This window comes from Tupaia chinensis, unplaced genomic scaffold (genome assembly GCF_000334495.1).
Source record: "Tupaia chinensis unplaced genomic scaffold, TupChi_1.0 Scaffold000362_1, whole genome shotgun sequence".
Taxonomy (NCBI): Eukaryota; Metazoa; Chordata; class Mammalia; order Scandentia; family Tupaiidae; genus Tupaia; species Tupaia belangeri.
This window is the reverse complement of record NW_006159859.1, coordinates 1531097-1549425: the sequence shown is the minus strand read 5'-3', so window position 1 is coordinate 1549425 and position 18329 is coordinate 1531097. Positions and strand designations below refer to the sequence as shown.

At 37.5% G+C, this 18329-nt stretch overlaps 1 protein-coding gene, 1 long non-coding RNA gene, 1 other non-coding gene and 1 pseudogene across 3 annotated transcripts in view; 1 reads left to right on the top strand and 3 right to left on the bottom strand.

Annotated features, from left to right (window-relative positions):
* The window catches only part of PRSS12 (serine protease 12), a 67558-nt gene extending 63279 nt beyond the window's left edge, over positions 1-4279 (top strand). The window contains 2 exon segments of the mRNA XM_006153093.3: positions 653-933; positions 3133-4279. Of these exon segments, the coding sequence (XP_006153155.1) occupies positions 653-933; positions 3133-3440 (589 nt within the window). The 3' untranslated portion in view covers positions 3441-4279.
* A 1125-nt stretch (positions 4280-5404) lies between these two features.
* Positions 5405-6437, bottom strand: LOC102498769 (uncharacterized). The gene is made up of 3 exons (XR_335224.3): positions 6057-6437; positions 5762-5803; positions 5405-5561 (listed from the first exon to the last, which is right to left on the bottom strand). It is a non-coding gene; the product is annotated as an uncharacterized LOC102498769 (long non-coding RNA).
* On the bottom strand, positions 5878-6008 carry LOC114008652 (small nucleolar RNA SNORA24). The gene has a single exon (XR_003550167.1). It is a non-coding gene; the product is annotated as a small nucleolar RNA SNORA24 (small nucleolar RNA).
* Positions 6438-11657: 5220 nt separating the features above from the next.
* Positions 11658-18189, bottom strand: LOC114008638 (elongation factor 1-alpha 1-like; annotated as a pseudogene).
* Between the last annotated feature and the right edge of the window lie 140 nt (positions 18190-18329).

Sequence of the window (18329 nt, the reverse complement as noted above, 5' to 3'; positions counted from 1 at the left end):
CTCTTCCATTCTCCTCTTGGGAATTTGCACATGTACCCAGTGTACTTTTCAAACTGCCAGATCTGGGACTCGAATTACAGTTGGCCATTTGAGATCTAGGTGTCTTGACCACTACACCAATTGACCTGTATTTGTAGTTTTTAAAGTGGTATAGGTGATTCTGATCAATAGTCAGCCCTAACAAGAACATTGTATCTTTGGGGGGAATTTATTTTTTTATGAAATAGAAAGTTTTGTGTTAGTTGTGTTATAATGTGGGAGTTAGTAAGATGTATCTGATTTCAACTTGTTAGAGTGTATGTATGTGAACACAGACGTCTTTCAAGATAAACGATGCAACATGTATTATGAAGAGCTTTTTCTGTGCCAAGCACTTTACTTGGTGCTAAGGATACGATGATCATGACATGGTCCTTGGATTTGAGGGGCCCTTAATTGAAGCATTCTGATATCTTAAGTACTGGAAACTGTTATAAGTGCTACTGGGAGTGTAAAAGAAGCTATGGCCAGTTTGGGAGCAGGGTACACGTGGCTAAAATTATCTTTGCATGTGGCTCAGAGATGAAAGAATGGTTATATTTTGGAAGAATTGCTTGCAGACAATCGCATTTTCAGTTATCTGAAGTAAGCCTCTCATTTGTTCTGCCTGTAGGTATGGTAACAGCACTAGGAACTATGCTGTCCGGGTTGGGGATTATCATACTCTGGTGCCGGAGGAGTTTGAAGAAGAAATCGGAGTTCAACAGATCGTGATTCACCGTGAGTATAGGCCAGACAGCAGTGACTACGACATCGCCCTGGTTAGATTACAAGGACCGGAAGAGCAATGTGCCAGATTCAGCAGCCACGTTCTGCCAGCCTGCTTACCACTCCGCAGAGAGAGGCCACAGAAAACAGCCTCCAACTGTTACATAACAGGATGGGGAGACACAGGTAAGGTAAATACAAAGGAAGAAATAAGGAGAGCTGGTGCCTTGTGTTTGGGAGTATCCACATGTAAGGCATACAGTAGGCAGCAAGAGCTTACATCCTCAGGCTTAGTTGCTCAAAAACTTGGTTCCAAGTGTGAAATGCATGCACATCACTTGGGTTCATATTCTGAGGTAATGTTGGTTCCATTTAGTATTCACTGAGAACCTAACCACCTGTAGTGTTTAGGGGTAGAGAATCTTCTCATAACTATAGTTTTCTAGACTTTTAAAGGGGGAAATTTTTCTTTTTTAAGAGAGATTTTTGCTATAGGGCTTATGCTCTTGCAGGAGATGGCTATGCCACAATCCTTTCTCCTCCACTCTCCTCTTAGGACTTTGGACCCGCACAGATAAGTGCCTGGCATATTTCAAGCTGCCAGGCTCAGGACTTGAACTGTGTTCAGCCATGTGGGAGTCCAGGGCCTTTACCACTATGCCACCTGCTGGCCCAAGGGGAAATTGAAAAACCCTACATCAAGATTTGGGCCTGTTAGCCTGTATTTTAAAAAGGTTTTCCAGATGCCTTTGATGTAACCAGTTCAGCCAAAGGCTTTGGTGTCTGACAATTTGTTTCTTTCCAATGGAGTCCTTTAAAAACTAAATCTGAATACAGGACAAAAGCAGACCTGCTGAAGTTGAAGTGAAACACACTCATTTCTCCTTCATCTTCCCTTCCCATTTTCCACATCTTACAAACCCTGAGCAAAGTACTGTTGGGCCTCCACATTTGTAGGTTCAACATTTTTTAATTCAAACAAGGATAAAAAATATTACCTTGCTGTTGTGTGCTATGTAGTTAGGTCTATGATGGTTTCACCTGTACAGAACATAGTTTCCCCCTCACTGTTCCCTAAACACTAGCATTCAACATTTACATATATTTATGTTGTGCCAGGTACTCTTATCTAGAGATGACTTAAAGTATATAGGAGGATGTGCGTAGATTTTATGCACATACTATACATGCCATTTTACATAAGAGACTTGAGTCTACAGGTTTTGGTATCCTAGAACCAATCCAAGGATACCAAGGGACACTATATAGCTGATTGCTCTCCATCAAAAATACACTGATTATTATACTCTTGAAAAAGTGTCAAACAAGTAAATTTCTACAGGTGGTAATTTCAGTAAGGTTTTATTTACTAAAACCAGACTTTATACTATTTCACAGCAGCAAGATGTAAAACATCTGTAGCAGATATAGAATATCAACAGCATTGGGAGCTCTATCTGAGATGAACTGAAAGGAAAAAAAAGAGCCAAATATTTCTTGAATGATATAGTAATAAAACTAGGCCAAAGTAAGTGCCTTAGTCTATTATGCTGATCCATGAGGCAAGTCAAGTCTCTGAGACGACTAATTTATTTAGTAGAACTATTACAAGTCCAGCCACCTTCCTTTTGACATCGTATCTGAATTAATATAAATGATAAGGAAGTACATTTTATAGACTGTTACTGCAAACTAATTATTCCAATTTAGTAAATATGATCAAAGAGTAATGGTGGAATTTATAACCAAGAAAAGGATGTCGTGGGGCACTTATAATTCACTTTAGTAAAATACTAAATACTAATACCAGGTGGTGAAATGTACACAAAAAGTATGGGAAACATTGCAATGTTTTATCATCCTTATGTGGGACCTTCAAAATAGCAAGGAAAATGTGTACTATGGAAAAACTATGCATTGATATAAAAATGTTTTTTAGACCAAGATAAAGTTTTAATTCCAATTTTCCACAATTTTGAAGTCCCCTCATTTGGTGTTTCTATCTTATCTGGGAATTACAGCCACCTTATGCATATAGTTGTTATCCCAAGTATAGTTAGGTTGATGAATGCAAAACTATTATGAATGCATTCTCAGCATTTTAAGACTCCAAATACCAAAGCCTGCACAAATGTGCTATCTTGGTTACCTCCCTATATTCAAGTCCATAAACGCTACTCACTGATCTTCATATTCAGTACTGAGATACATATTAAGGGTTATAAGTATGAACATTCAACAAGGCATTATATAGAGTTTTCAACCATTTTAACTACACTAATGCCATGATTGGGTATTTTCAGGACTGTTTAGTGTTCATTGAAACTGTTAAATGTTCTGATTGTTCAGTGGAATCTGACTAATTCAGTTATTTGGTCCAAGTAGGACGGGCTTACTCAAGAACATTGCAACAAGCAGCCATCCCCTTACTTCCCAAGAGGTTCTGTGAAGAGCGTTATAAGGCCCGGTTTACAGGGAGGATGCTCTGTGCTGGAAACCTCCATGAACTCAGACGCGTGGACAGCTGCCAGGGAGACAGTGGAGGACCACTCATGTGCGAAAGACCTGGAGAGAGTTGGGTTGTATATGGGGTGACTTCCTGGGGGTATGGCTGTGGAGCCAAGGATTCTCCTGGTGTTTATACCAAAGTCTCAGCCTTTGTACCTTGGATAAAAAGTGTCACCAAATTGTAATTCATGGAAACCTGAAAATAGTATTTAAAGAAGAAATTGATGGAGAACTTCCCACCTCCACTATTAGTACTAGCCAGAAACTAAAGGGGACTAAGATCTTAACTCTGGTTTTGTTGTGGTAAAAATTGTGTCCTCCTTGCTGCTTTTGAGAATTTGTGATGTGAACATTTTCTGGTTACAGATACCTCAATATCATACTTACTAGTGTTACCTACCAAATTTTAACTGTAGAGACTAAATACTCATTTGAGTCTTATTCTCTTCTGCCCATTCTCAGCATTGAGATTATTTCATAATTAAGGCTGTACATTTATCTGCCTTGGACAGTCCTAACAAATGATACAATATGGTATATGGAATCATTGAATATCCATGACAAAAACACTCCTTACTACATTCAGAATAAAAGTGGCATTTTTTTAATGCAAAGATGTTTTCAAAAGGCTGACAAGTGCTTGTAAAGAAATTTCATTATAAATTTGAGCTGGAATAAGATCCTTGAATTATAAGATCATTTCATTTGCCTATCGTAAACTCACTCCCAAATGAAGTGATTTCATGTTCAAAACTATCCTTATGGAAACCCTGAGAGAAAAATATGGTCTAGCTATCCTGCACAAACTACTAGAACTTGTAATAATTCCTGTAATAAGAATTTCTAGCTGGATATACAATTCATAACTTATCCACCATTTTATTAAATTACCTACTTTGACTACTTTACATTCATATACCATTAAGTAGAATAAGAAATGTAACTCATCCTTAACCTCATGCTCACATTTTGTGGATCACAAGGTAAGAGTGCCACCTACTGCAAATTTCCAATAATTTACTCATACCCGGAAGTTTCAGCTCAAATACAGGTAAAATGTTGCCCCTGTATGTAGTTGTATCTCAAAAGGCACGCACATCAAGATACTCCCAGACAGGGTTAACTTTTATTATCATGGACCCGTCCCCTAAATCCCATCATTTAAATAGTCCTTACCTACCCAAGAGGTAGATGCATAATACTTGAACAGGGCCTTAGTATGAATTTTAGCCAGGTCCTTTATGCATCAAACATTTTTTTTTTTTGGAGGTTTTCGCTATAGGGCGCATGCGCTCACCAGAGACAAATCAAGAAAGCACCCCCCATGGGAGATGGTCTGACCGCAATCCCTTCTCCATTCTCCTCTCAGGATCTTGGGCATGCACACACCTGGCATTTATTTTAAGCCACCGGGTCCGGGATGCGAACTGTGGTTGACTACGTGGGAGTCCAGCAACATAGCCATTAGGCTAACTGCTGGTTCCTGGCATCAAACATCTTTTTTGTAAATCCTGGTGCAAACCTGAAGGTGCTCAGTATTGTATTATTACATGCTACATTGTTAGCTGAAATAGCATTTTTTTAGAAGCTCATGATTTTGATACTAACTTTTTACATTTGCATGTATGATGCATACCTGCATAGAGCTTGGAAAAACATACTGTAGGTGAGCAAATTTCTCTACAGAAACTTTTTAACATGCTGCCCTTGTAAACTACAGTGTTGGTGTAAGCAACATATTTATTGAAGTTTTAAGTAGACCAGGGACTGGCAAACTCCGGGGGAGTAAATAGGCTACCAGCAGTTTGCTCAACCCCAAGGTAGAATACATGGTTCATAAAACAGGTCTTTATTATAGGCAATTTTGTCTTGTGTTTTTAAAAGGTACAAGCACTCAGTGCACATTTGTGTAAATAAAGTGCAGAACTTGTTACTTTGTACAGTTGCCTTAGTATTTTGTGTCATATAGACTGTTCTCAACCTCAGGGATATAACTTGGCAATTTTTATCAACAAATTTTTCTAACACTGTAATAACCTTCCTCTCTCATGCTACTTCATAGGAGCTACAAACAGGAAGTAGGACATATTCTTGTCCATTTTTGTAACCATCTCACCACCTACTAATAATTCAGCCAAGAAACACCAAGTATCTAAAAAAGTAAAGCATTTTATTTAATTGTACTAATGCCATCTTAAGATAGTAACTAAAAAAAGAAAGGCCTATAGTCAAACTAGTGCCCTAAGATTTACGTTTGACGACCCACTGCAGAACGCTGACACTTATCACGTTGGTTTTCTTGATACCTGCAAGAGAAGAATACCAATTATAAAGTCACATCTGTGTACTTACTTCACCATTCTAAAAGCTTAGCAGCTATGTAATTACATTCTATCAGGTGGCTATGGGATTAAGTTACAAATTACTCTGGGACAATTTCCCCAGTATCTTGGCATTAAGGCACTTCAGATCAACTGTGAAATATGAATAAAAAGAGAAAACCTACCTTATGTTTCCATCTCCCATCTGCACAGTTAAGCTCAGCTTCCTAGAAATATTTGAACAACAGTTTAGAAAAGTTTGCCCAGTAATTTGGTACCCACCAGGTTTTTTATCAAGGAAGAATGTTACTTGTGCAAGTCAGAATCTGATACCAATTAAATGGTGACAGCTTTGCCAATAAACAAGAATATGCTCTTCCATGGCTAGGAAGGGAGACTGCCACAGCCGACAGGTCCCAAAGATACATGGAGATTCATAATCCAGAACAGTTCAAGCAAGCAGTTAAGGATACTACTCACCATCTGGATCAAAACGCGACGGTTCTTAGGTGCTGTGGCACTAATTTTGACAGGGTACCCCCAAAATGGCCACACGACACTTAGCAGAAAACATGAGCTTCTTCACATGAACATCAGGTGCACTGAACCCTTCCTTAAAGGCCCACGGCCCGCATAGGCCGGGACTCCGGACCGCACGTGGCCGACCCGTGACCTAACGAACATCTACGTCCACTCTGGCTTGGGTTCCCCACCGCCCACTGCAACAAGAGTCTTGAATCACCTGCATTTTAGTTAAGTCAGTCGGTTTCCACCTAATAATTATGGCACAGAAAATACAACCCTACGCTCAAACCTGATCGCTCAAACCTGATCTTAGCGTTTCCCGGAACGTAAAAGGCCGAGTGCTTCTGCGCATGCTCTCTTATAGAGCTGATGACGCTATTCCGGGAGACGCGCCGCGAAGGGCGGGGCCGTCACGATTTTTCTTTGCCCCGCCCCTTGGGCCCCCTCCTTTCCGCCCTCTTAAGTCTGAACTGGTCCGCAGGCACCGGATGCACGCGCATGCGCACGCAGAAGAGCCTGAGCATTCTCGCGAGATGATAGTTTGCCGCTAGGGGGAGCGGGCTGATTGAAGAGTGCGGAGAGGGAGTGCGGTCTCCCGTTTACTTCATGTTCGCTGTTCTAGAAGTCACCGTTGTTACCGAAACACCAGTTTCGACAGTCTTTGGCTTAACTTTGGTAGGTTATTTTGTGTGAAACTGTCTGGTTGCGTCTCTGTGCTAACGAACTATCCGTGACCTTCATCTTCCCTGGAATCGTTCCTGAAGCGTCTTGTTGTCTGTCTGTGTAGTCTACTCTCTTAGGAATGTTTGCAGTCAATTTTGATATCCTCGCCAAACGATTTTGTAAAAAGATGAGCAAAAGGAAAAGCTATTAGGCCCGCACAGCGTTCGCGAACCGCGTTCAGGTGCGGCGTATCGCGGTCTTACTGAGCTTGAAGCCTACAGCTGTGAACTCTGGACTCCGACGGCTCCCCGCGGCGGAACGCCTGATGGATTTTAAGCTTCTGCAGTACCTTTCTTTGATGCTGCCCCTGGACAAATGTTGGAGCCACCGCCACTGTAAAATGAACTTCCAACGTTCAGGAATACATTTAGACGTGTGCTTATTAAAAAATAATAATAAAGGTGTTTTCTGTTTTCCTCCTTATGAAACAAAAAAAGAGGACCCTTCTGAAGCATTGGCTTAGTGCTGGACAATCTGGAGAAATACGTTGTGGCAATTTTTGTCAGGGAAAATGATATCAAGATGTCGGGCGAATAAGTGCTACAGTAAAGCCATAGAAACTGGGTGAAGTCACGACGTACTCTTTGGAAAAAAGTTTTGAGTATAAATTTCTGTTGTCTTTAGGGTTGAAATGGATAAGCTTATAGAAGATAAAACTTAATTTGTAAGAACTGCAGCTTTTTCTAAGGCTCTTCATATTTCTCCTAATATTACTTTCAAACCTCACTTAACCTCATCTCAGTAATGAATCCAAAGAACTATTCAGTAACAAGGCTTAAATTTGGAGTCGCAGTAGGGATTTTTTGCAAATTAAATTTACTGAGAACCTCCAAATAACCATCTTTATTAGTTTGCTAGAGTTCTCTTAATGAAATACCACAGACTGGGAGCTTAAACATAGAAACTTGTTTGTCACAGTTTTTGTCACAGTTTTGCATAACTTGAAATATGAGATGAAGACAGCAAATAGAGGCCTCTGGCCCTGGCATATAGAGGGCAGTCTTCTGTCTGAATTTCATTTCCTTTTGTATCTGTGTGCCAGTCATCTGTCCTTGAAAGAACAACAGTCATATTTGAGTAGAGCCCACACAAATGACTTTATCCTGAATTACCTCTTTAAAAACTCTAAGTACAGTCACATTCTAAAGTACAGGAGATGAGTTGTTCTTTTTCATTTTTTAAAATTAATTAATTTAATTTTTTTGCCGTAGGGCTCATATACCAGCTAGAGAGAGACAGAGAGGAAAAGTGTGAAATACACCCCACTTCCTGGAGATGGCCATGCCCTAATCCTCTCTCCATTCTCCCCTTGTGACAGGCATGTGCATGCATGTTTTCAAGCCACAGGTCGGGGGCTTGAACTGTAGAGTTGTCCATGTGGGATCTAGTGCCTTAACTACCATGCCACTTGCTGACCCTGAGGGTTAGGATCTTAACATAAATTTTGGGGGGGCACAGTTCAGCCCACAACACCTTTTATGCTAAGCTTAGAGTCCTGAAAACTTTAAATGAGTGTTTCTATTAGGTTGGGGGGTCTAGAACACCAGTTTTGGGGGAAGGGGTGGGGACAAGTATTTATGAAGTGTCTATTATAAGCTCCCTTTGGTGAAGCACTTTGTCTTTTATTTGAAGTGTCTAGCAGAATAACTTGCATTAAATGAGCACTCAATTCATCATTATCAAACACCTTGAGGTAATCAATATTACTGAAATTTCAAATGTTTTATATTTATTTAAGAAGTTATTTCTAAGAGAGGAATTATAATCCTTTTTCCTCATCTCAATTCTAGCTTTGGTGTGGGCTATGGTTGGTAACTTGCTTTCAAAGAATAGTGGAAAGAAAAGGGGAAAATGCATAATGATACAATGAAGAAAAGTGGCAAACACTACCTAGTCCAGGTAATCACCATCAACATCGTGATGTCATTTTAATAGTATGTACTCTGACATGATAAAGGACACTTTACCTCTGTCTTATTCCTCAAAACCCATTCTCAGCCAACCATGAGAAAATAATTTAATAAAATCAAATTGAGGTTAAAAAAAATTGTAGATTTCAAAATGTTGCACCAAAATTAACTTGTATTTTAATTGCAAACAATCAAATTGATAGGCATTTTACAAATTAACAAGTACTCAAAACTGTCTTGATCACAGTAAAGAAGAAATATCAGAAACACACTCCAGAGAAGATGGTAATATGTAATGACTAAATGTAAGTGGTATTCTGCTGGGATCTTTGAGCAGAAGAAGGGAATTAATGGAAAACTAGTGAATCTGAATGAAGCGTGGGTTCTGATCATAGTGATTTGCCAATGTTGTTTTCTTAGTTAATAACAGATGTATCATGGTATTGTAAGGTATTAACAGTAGGGGAAATTGAATAAGGGTGTGTGGAAACTATCATTTTTGTAACTTTTCTGTAAATCTCAAGCTTTTGAAATAAAAGTATAATTTAAAAAACAATTATAATTTTATGTCTTTGTTTTAAACCAAGTGGAACTTTAGCTATGGCTTCTGTCTACTGTTACTGCGAGAGTTTTGGTCATGACAATAATTCCAGATTTGGGGATGGGGTTTGAAATAAAATTCAATGAATTTGGTCAGTATTCAAGCCCAGTTCTTGAGTCTTAGAATACTCAGGGGAGATAATGTAGTAATAGAATAATTAATAATTGATTGTAAATAAAAGTTGGTTTAAGGGTTTTAGAATGCAAGGTGAAGCTGTTAAAACTGATAAAACCATAGCTGGGAAATACCTCACTCTGCATTTGGTATATTCAAGATGTGGGCTGCACAGGTGATTGCAGAATATTCATTATTCAACTATGTTCCTTATTTCCTTTCTAGTTGCTTAAATATTAACACTGATAATCATCAAAGAAGTAACTGCACATCTTTCATATGAATGATGAAATAAATGGGAGAAAATGTAGTCAAGAAATAGCTGGTAGGCTTATTTTCATCTTAAAAAACACTCAAGGAACCTGAACTTGTCCATCAGCATATATTAGCAATGAAGTCCTGCTCTTAAGAAAATTAGTTTTTGCTGTAATAATAGAAAGTATAGTGTACAGAAGAGAGGAGATGAGCGTTCTCCTTATCTATATTGGAATATTGTAGTTCTGAATACTTTGTTCAGTTGTTAAACATTTACTAGACTCCAGCAAATGTTTCCTGAGTAGACACCCCTAGCTTCAAGGGTTTAAAGTAGAATTTATTACTTATCTTTTGTGACACCACAATTTTTGCAAATTATTTAAAAATCAGATTAGTTTTACTTTTCCCCTATTCTCTACTTTTAATATTTAGTTTACTTTTTGTATCAGAGTATTAGTTACCAGTCTTGTGTATCAACCTAGTCTTAAACATAGTGGCTTAGAACAATAAACCTTATTTCTCATAATTTCTGTGGGTCAGAAATCCAAGAGCAGCTTCACAGGTTTGATTTATTTCATGAGCTTGCAGGCAGGACATTGACAGGGGCTACAGTTATTTGAAGCCTTGACTGGAACTAGGACTGGAGAATCTTTTTTTCAAGGTGGCTCATTCACAAGCTTGACAAGTTAATGCTAACATGTGGCTTGCTTTTTCTTTAAGGCTGCTTGAGTATCCTTATGCTGTATCTCCCTGGAGTGAAGGATCCATCAGAGGAAGTCTCCATGCTTTTTATGACCTAATTAGTGAAATTACAGACCTTGACTTGTTAGAAGCAAGTTATTTATTCTAGCTCACACTCAAGGGAAGGGAAATGAAGCTCACACTCTTAAAAGGGGGTATAAATATTTGCTGACATACTTAAAAACTGCCAAAGTAGGGATGGAGAGGTTGTGTTGCAGTTGCAGACAATCAGAGATATGAGTGGCTTAAAACAACAAAGGTTTGTTTCTTATGTTCATACTCATTTTAGAGGCCTAGGCTAATGAGATCTTCATTTATTTCCAGGCAACAGGAAAAAAGAAGGGAAGGTAGAGAATCAAACCTTTGTTCTTAAAGGCTCCCATTCTCAAATGACTTGACTTCATTGACTCATTTCATGGACCAAAGCAAACATGCATGGCCACATCTAACTTTGAAGGGGTCTGGAAGTGGAATCTTATATGTGTGCTTACAAGAGAAGAATCAGAAATGTCTATGAATATATATATATATCATTAGCGCTAATGATTTCTATCATTGCCACATTGTAATCTTTTTATATTATTTTTACATTTACCATTTCTCTGTTATACTCCTAACCTAAGATGTGAGCAGTCTCCTTAGGTTTCTAATTTCTCCTGCCAATCCACTGAGTATATTCCTGAAAGATTAAAGTACCTGAAATACTAGTTTTTCCATGTTAGTCACTTGTTATAGAAAGTATAATAGCTTTCCCACTGATTATCAGGTAAATTCCTCATCCCTAGTCAACATAACATCTGTATTATACTCAGCATGCTCATTCCTATTATTCATGCCATTTCATAAATTAATATATTTTACATTCTTCCCATTTTTAAAGACATCTCAATTTTTATCAATTATTTTTATGAACATTGGTGACTATGTGGAGTCTTCCCATTTTCTGCTATCTATAATACTCATTTTTTTGTAATTTATATTTAAAAAGACCTATGATACTATTTTGGTGTAATTATAAATTAATGTTTGTAAAATGCCTTGTGCTTTCATGAGTATTCAAGTTCTAGCAGAGAAGAATCACTAAAGTACATATCCTCTGTATCATGTGTGTATATTAGAGATTTGACCTCATACAATCACAGAGCAGAGAAAGCAAGGAAAACAAATCTAATACAAGGAAGAGATGCAATCCACAAATATTAAGTAGCATTGTCATTGATCTTTTCCTAGATCGAAGGGTTTAACTTTGACGATGGGGCGATCAACAGGAGAAACTGGTACCCTTTGTTATAGACTAAAGTTGAAGTGGAAAGAAAAGGTCTAGCATGAATTGAAGAAGCTATAGACCTGGCTACTGCCCTACACGTGCTAATACAAGCTTAGCTAGCAGATAAGTGATAACTTGCATCATCCACATGGTCTCATGGCCTGCATTGAACTTTAAAGTGCAAAAAATATTTTTACTGCTGTTTTACTTACATATACAAAGTCTCATACAAAATGTCTCCTGTGGCTCATTTTAACCTGAAACTATTCAGGGAAGGAAAGGGAGATGTAATCCTAGCTTAGCTAAAGTAGAAATCAACCACAATATGTAAACTGTATGGAATGTTAAAAGTGATGTGGAGAGTGGGACCAGCAGTTAGCGTATGTCGCTGGACTCCCATATAGTTGACCGTGGTTCAAGTCCTGGACCCGGTGGCTTAAACTCACGCCAGGTGTGTGTGCATGCGTGTCCAAGATCCCGAGAGCATAATGGAGAAGGGATTGTGGCGTGACCATCCCCCCTGGGGGGTGATTTCTCGCCTTCTGTCTCTCTCTCTCTCTCTCTGTCTTTCTGGTGAGCACATGCACCCTATAGCAAAAACCTCTCCCCCCCCCCAAAAAAAAAAAGTGGTGTGGAGAAAAAGCAAAGAAGGGGATAAGAAATATTTAGGAGGTAGGAATTATAATTTTAAAAAGAAAGTTTAGGAAAGATTTCACTGAGAAGGTGTCATTAGGTCAAAGACCTGAAGAAGGTAAGGGAATAAGACATGCAGTTATCCAGAAGAAGAACATTCTAAGCAAGTCCCACTGCTTCTTCTGTAGGACCATACTTGTTATAGTAGGCAAAACATTTCCAATGATCTCCACCTCATGTTACTCTATGTATTCAGTCTTTTCTTGAGAGGCATGTGATGAGATGTCACTTATGAGATGATAAAAAGACTTATGGCTGGCCAGCAGCATGGTGATTAAAGTGACTGCATTCCCACCAAGCAACCATACTTGCAGTTCAAGTCCTGAACCCAGTAGGTTGAAAGATACACTGGGCATAAGTGATGTGTACCTAAAATCTCCAAAGGAGAAGTGGTGGAGAAGAAAGGATTGTGCTATGACCATCCTTCATGGTGGTGGTGGTAGGGTACTTTCTCACTTTCTCTTCCTTTCTCTCTCCTGTAGATGCACATACCTTCTAGCCAAAAAAAAAAAAAAAAATTGCTAGCACTCTCTCTTGCCTTTTTGATCTCTTTGATGAAACAATTGCTATGCTAGAGGACCATATGGTAAGGAAGAGAGTGACCTCTGGCCAACATTCAGCAAAGAACAAAGTTGTCTGAAGTTGGGTAAGCAAGTGTGAAGTGAAGTAAGAAAGTTAATGACAAGCTATCTTAAAAGTCATTTTATAGTTTTTAGCTTTTTGGGGTAAGTCAGATAAGCCACTTGAGAGTTTTGAGTGGAAGCATTAAGTGATCTAACTTGAGATTTACCTGCGGAAGACTCATAATTTGTTTCCATCACCATTACTCTTCCCCATGCCCAGCTGAAGAGCAGGCTATTTTTTAAGCATGGGAAAAGTGAAAAAAATAGTTGTATGCTGCTGGCAAAGATGCAATACAATGAAAAGAATTAAGGATGCAGGAGAGATTTGGTGAATTGCTTAGGAAATGAGATGGGATCTAGTGTACAAAGGAAGGGATTAGCCTAATATTAGCCTAATACAATATTAAGTTGTTGGGGAAGTCACGATGTATTTTTCTTTGTTTTTCTATGCAAAAACGTGTTATGACTTTCATAACAACCCAATAGTTCAGGAAGTTTATCTGTAGAAGCAGGATTTTATGGACACAGATGCTAGAAGGTGAGTGAATGTGGTAATACAATCTTTTGAATGTTGTCTTCCAGTAATGTTTTTGGTTTTCATGGTAATGGAAAGTAAGGTCATCAGCTGGAAATGAAGTTGGATTCCTGGGTCACATTAGGGACTTACTTGAGTTCTTGTATATAAAATAGCATGATTGTGTAATTTTCTCCACAAAAAGCTTAGCTGCATAGGTGCAAGTATGGAGCTGACAGACAGTTGGAATTAACTAAGGTTAGGATTTGCCAAGAGTAAGCAAAGTGAGAGAAGGGAAAGGATTGCATGCGAGGGAGTGATTATGTTGATTTGCCATAAAACATAAACTATTATAATAGAATAAGAAGGGATGGTGATACATCAGAAGAGAGTGGAACATTGAGGATGTGGTAAGTAGCATCAATGAATTTTGATATGATGGTTAAAGGAGTTTTGGAACTGGTGTCTTAGAGTAAATGTTTCACATAATGAAACATCTATTGTTCAATGCATATATTTATTGAGAAGTTTAGCAAGAACATACTAAGCTCTTTGGGATTTAGCCTGAAAAGCTGGACTTGCCCAGGTGTTCTAAGATCTTGAATTGGCCTCCATCACTTTAAGAATCAATACCTGACTTAGTTTTAGAAATTTACATGTCATTTAAGTGCTGCATTCATATTTCATTAAATATTTAATATTTCAAAAATTTGAATTTTTTTTCTTCCAATGTGGTTTGAGATCCTTGTTCATTTACTAATGAAACTTTTTTGGGGGGGGGTCTCACATACCTTTATGTAGAAGATGACTGTTTATCATTTAATATGGCATATAAAAATGAAAACTATGATACTATTTTGGTGTAATTATAAACTAATGTTTGTAAAATGCCTTGTGCTTTCATATAGATATATTAATATAATTTGAAAATGTAATGATTACTTGCTAAAGTTCTCTCAATTTTATTTTTCTTTACTTTTCTCCTACCCATAATACACCTTTTAAATGCTTACAGATGTCATATATTCTAATATCTACTTCAACCTGTGACTCACTATCCATAAGGATTATACAAATTTGTAATTCTGAGAAGATAAGTTTGTAAGATGTAAAACTTGATGGAATGAAACAAAATGACATGAAGCATTAATTTTTATAAGGCCACTAGATGGCTCTGTTATCCTATTATTTAAGTATTCATTTGCACTCTTAGATTTTGATTTCAATACATTCACTTACACATGAATTGTATTAATTGTGTGAATGATAACATGAAAATGTCAATGTAGCAAGTGGCTCTAATAACCTGCCCTCTGGATTTGAGTTTTATATGATGAATATCTATAGTGAATATTGAAAAACTTAGATTCTACTAGGAAGAAATGACTTTCTCCAGATGCATATTATAAGAACACAAGACCTTTTTATATGTAAATTTGATGTATAGGTTTTAAAAATAATTAATTAATTAGATTTAATCCATTTTGTATTCTTTGAAGTATCTAAATTAAATGATTAATGTAGTGCATTTAAAGAATAGACAATGATTCTATTGGAGAAATAAAATATTTCAATTGAGTCTGCTAGAGGGCAAGGATACAGTCATATTCATCTTATCTATAGTACTACTTTGCACATGGTATATGCTAAGTTAAATGTTGAATGAGGAAGCTGGCATGACAAAAGAAAAAAATTCTGGGAAATTTCACATAATGTTCATGCAGAAAATGAATTGCAGAGTGCTATATTAAAGTAAAAATGACAAATGACTTGATTTGGGGCACATCTTAACTCTTCCTTTGCCAAAGGTTTTAAATGTTGAAGAAACAATCTTTTACATAAAGGTATGTGAGACCAAAAAAAAAAAAAAAGTAAATAGTAAATTCATTAGTAAATAGATTAAACAGGAAAGGAAAAGTCACCCATGGGAATATATTTCAAATTTTATAATGGAAATGATTTCACAGAGAAAATTTTGTGGGAGACTTTTTGACTAGATCTTTATTAGCCAGTATTTATAATTGGAATAGATATTTATTGTCTTGAGAACCAGTATATATTAGATATTTAGATTTTTCATGAGACACTGAGGGCTATGGTGGTTAATTTTTACCTGATCCTTCAAAAAATTGACAGAACTTATACTTTCTAAAAAATTTTAGCTTGAGCTGAATCTAGAAAAATCTTAGCATTGTTTTATGAAAAAGTAAAAGACTTCAAACAATGTGTGAGAATACTCCAACTTAATATGTAAAATATTTTAGTAGTTATTTCTTTTTTTCTCATTAAACTTTGTTTTAATGGGTTTCAAAATTCTGTGACAGATTTTTTTTGTCAAGTTGCTTCCATGAAAAATTACTTATTTTAAAAAATAATAACCTAAAACTGCCATACACACAATAAAAGCAAAAAAGCTCCACAAAACATTTTCCTTCCTTCTGAAGGTTTTATGATGCATTTTTATCATTAACCAGTTTTTTACTATTAAATATAAATGGCCAATTGAGACAAACAATTCTGAGATTGTTCTTCCACCAATGATTAAGACTGGAGTGACAGGAATTAGGGATATCCATTTAACCTTCAGAGCTTTCTGGGCAGATGTGGTAACCTTGCCTGCTCCAGCAGCCTTCTTGTCCACAGCTTTGATGACACCCACTGCAACTGTCTGTCTCATGTCATAAATAGCAAAACGACTCAGAGGAGGATAGTTAGAGAAGCTCTCAGCACACATGGACTTGCCAAGAGCCTTATCAACAACGGCAGCATCACAGGATTTTAAGAAGTTAGGGCCATCTTCCAATCTTTTCTTTCAGCTCTGGAAACTTGCAAGCAATGTGAGCTGTGTGACAATCCACAGGGGCATAGCCAGCACTGATTTGGCCTGGATGGTTCAGGATAATCACTTGAGCAGTGAAGCCAGCTGCTTCCGTTGGTGGGTCATTTTTTGCTGTCACCAGCAACATTGCCATGCCAAACATCTTTGATAGACAGATTCTCAACATTGAAGCCCACATTGTCCCCAGGAAGAGCTTCACTCAAAGCTCCATGGTTTATTTCAACAGACTTGACTCTGGCTGTCATATTGACTAGTGCAAAGATGATCACCATACCAGGTTTGAGCCCACCAGTCTCCACTTGGCCCACAGGGATAGTGCCAATACCACCAATTTTGTACATATCTGGGAGGGGCAGACCAAGGTCTTGTCAGTTGGACAAGTTGGTGGTAGCATGCAATCCAGAGCTTCAAGCAGTGCAGTTCCACTGGCATTGCCATCTTTATGGGTGATTTTGAACTATGGCATATTAGCACTTGGCTCCAACATGTCACCATTCCAACCAGAGATTGGCACAGATGCTAATATGGCAATTTTCTAAATGTAGGTGCTGACTTCCTTAACAATTTCCTCATATTTCTTTGACTGTAGGGTGGCTCAGTAGAATCCATTTTGTTAACACCAACAGTTAGTTATTTCACACCCATTGCGTAAGCCAGAAGGGCATGCTCATGGGTCTGCCCATTCTTGGGGATACCAGCTTCAAATTTACCAACACCAGTAGCAACAATCAGGACAGCAGTCAGCCTGAGATGTACCTGTAATCGTGTTTTTGATAAAGTCTGTGTGTCCTGGGGCATCAGTGATAGTCACATAATACTTGCTGGTCTCAAATTTCCAGAGGGAGATATCAATGGTGACACCACGCTCATGTTCAGTTTTCAGTTTAGCCAAGACACAGGTGTACTTGAAGGAGCCCTTTCCCAGTTCAGTAGCCTCTTTCTCAAGATTTTTGATGGCTCTTTTGTTGATCCCACCAAATTTGTAGGTCAGATGGCCAGTAGAGGCGGACTTGCTGGAATCTAAGTGTCCAATGACAATGATATTGATGTGAATCTTCTTTCCCTTTTTGGTTTTGATTTAGCAGTGGTTTTCACAACACCTGTGTTCTGGCAGCAAACCCATTGTTAAAAAGCAGTAGCTATTTTTTAAATTCCAAGTAAAATTACAGAAAACCAAACAGAATTAGAACCAGAGAAATGACTTTTGTATTCCTCTACTTTAAAACCCTTTTAGCTGTATTATAATTTATATAAATGGATATGACTTAGAAATCAGAAAGATACTGAAAAAATTTCTCAGGACTAAACTTTGAAAAAAAAACAAGAAAAACTTTTAATATTAATCATTCTTTAGGACACTGGACAGAACCACTGAAAAGAACCTAGACACTGGACAGAACCACTGAAAAGAACCTAGAAGCAAATTATATAAAATGAGTACACCAAGGAGTTCTGAAACCAACATTTATTGTATTTCAGGGAAATAATAATAATGGTTATAATTAATATTTATTGAATACTTATGTGTTTATTAATTAACTAATCCTCATAATGATCTTATAAAGGATGTATAATTACTATCTCCATTTTACAGATAAGTAGATTGAGGCAGAGAGATATAATTAACCAATTGTTAACACTGGGATTTGAATGTAGTCTGACTGACCCAGAGCCCACACTCTTAATTGGTGTTGTGTGTGAAGGAAGAAGAACAGTAATAGGCATAAGACAAATCTAGGCTTAAATCCTTGACTTTGCCTCTGGTGTGATCCTGGGAAAGTTACCTCTTTCCCAAAGCTATTCTTCATTAATAGAAGGAAACTAGCAATGCCCTTTTTTTGGATAATTTCTAAGAATTATCTGGTAAATAGAAAATATTGTTTAAAGGTTAGAGTTTCTTTCATCTTATGTTTCAGAATTATTTTGCTAATTTAAATTCTTTATTAGG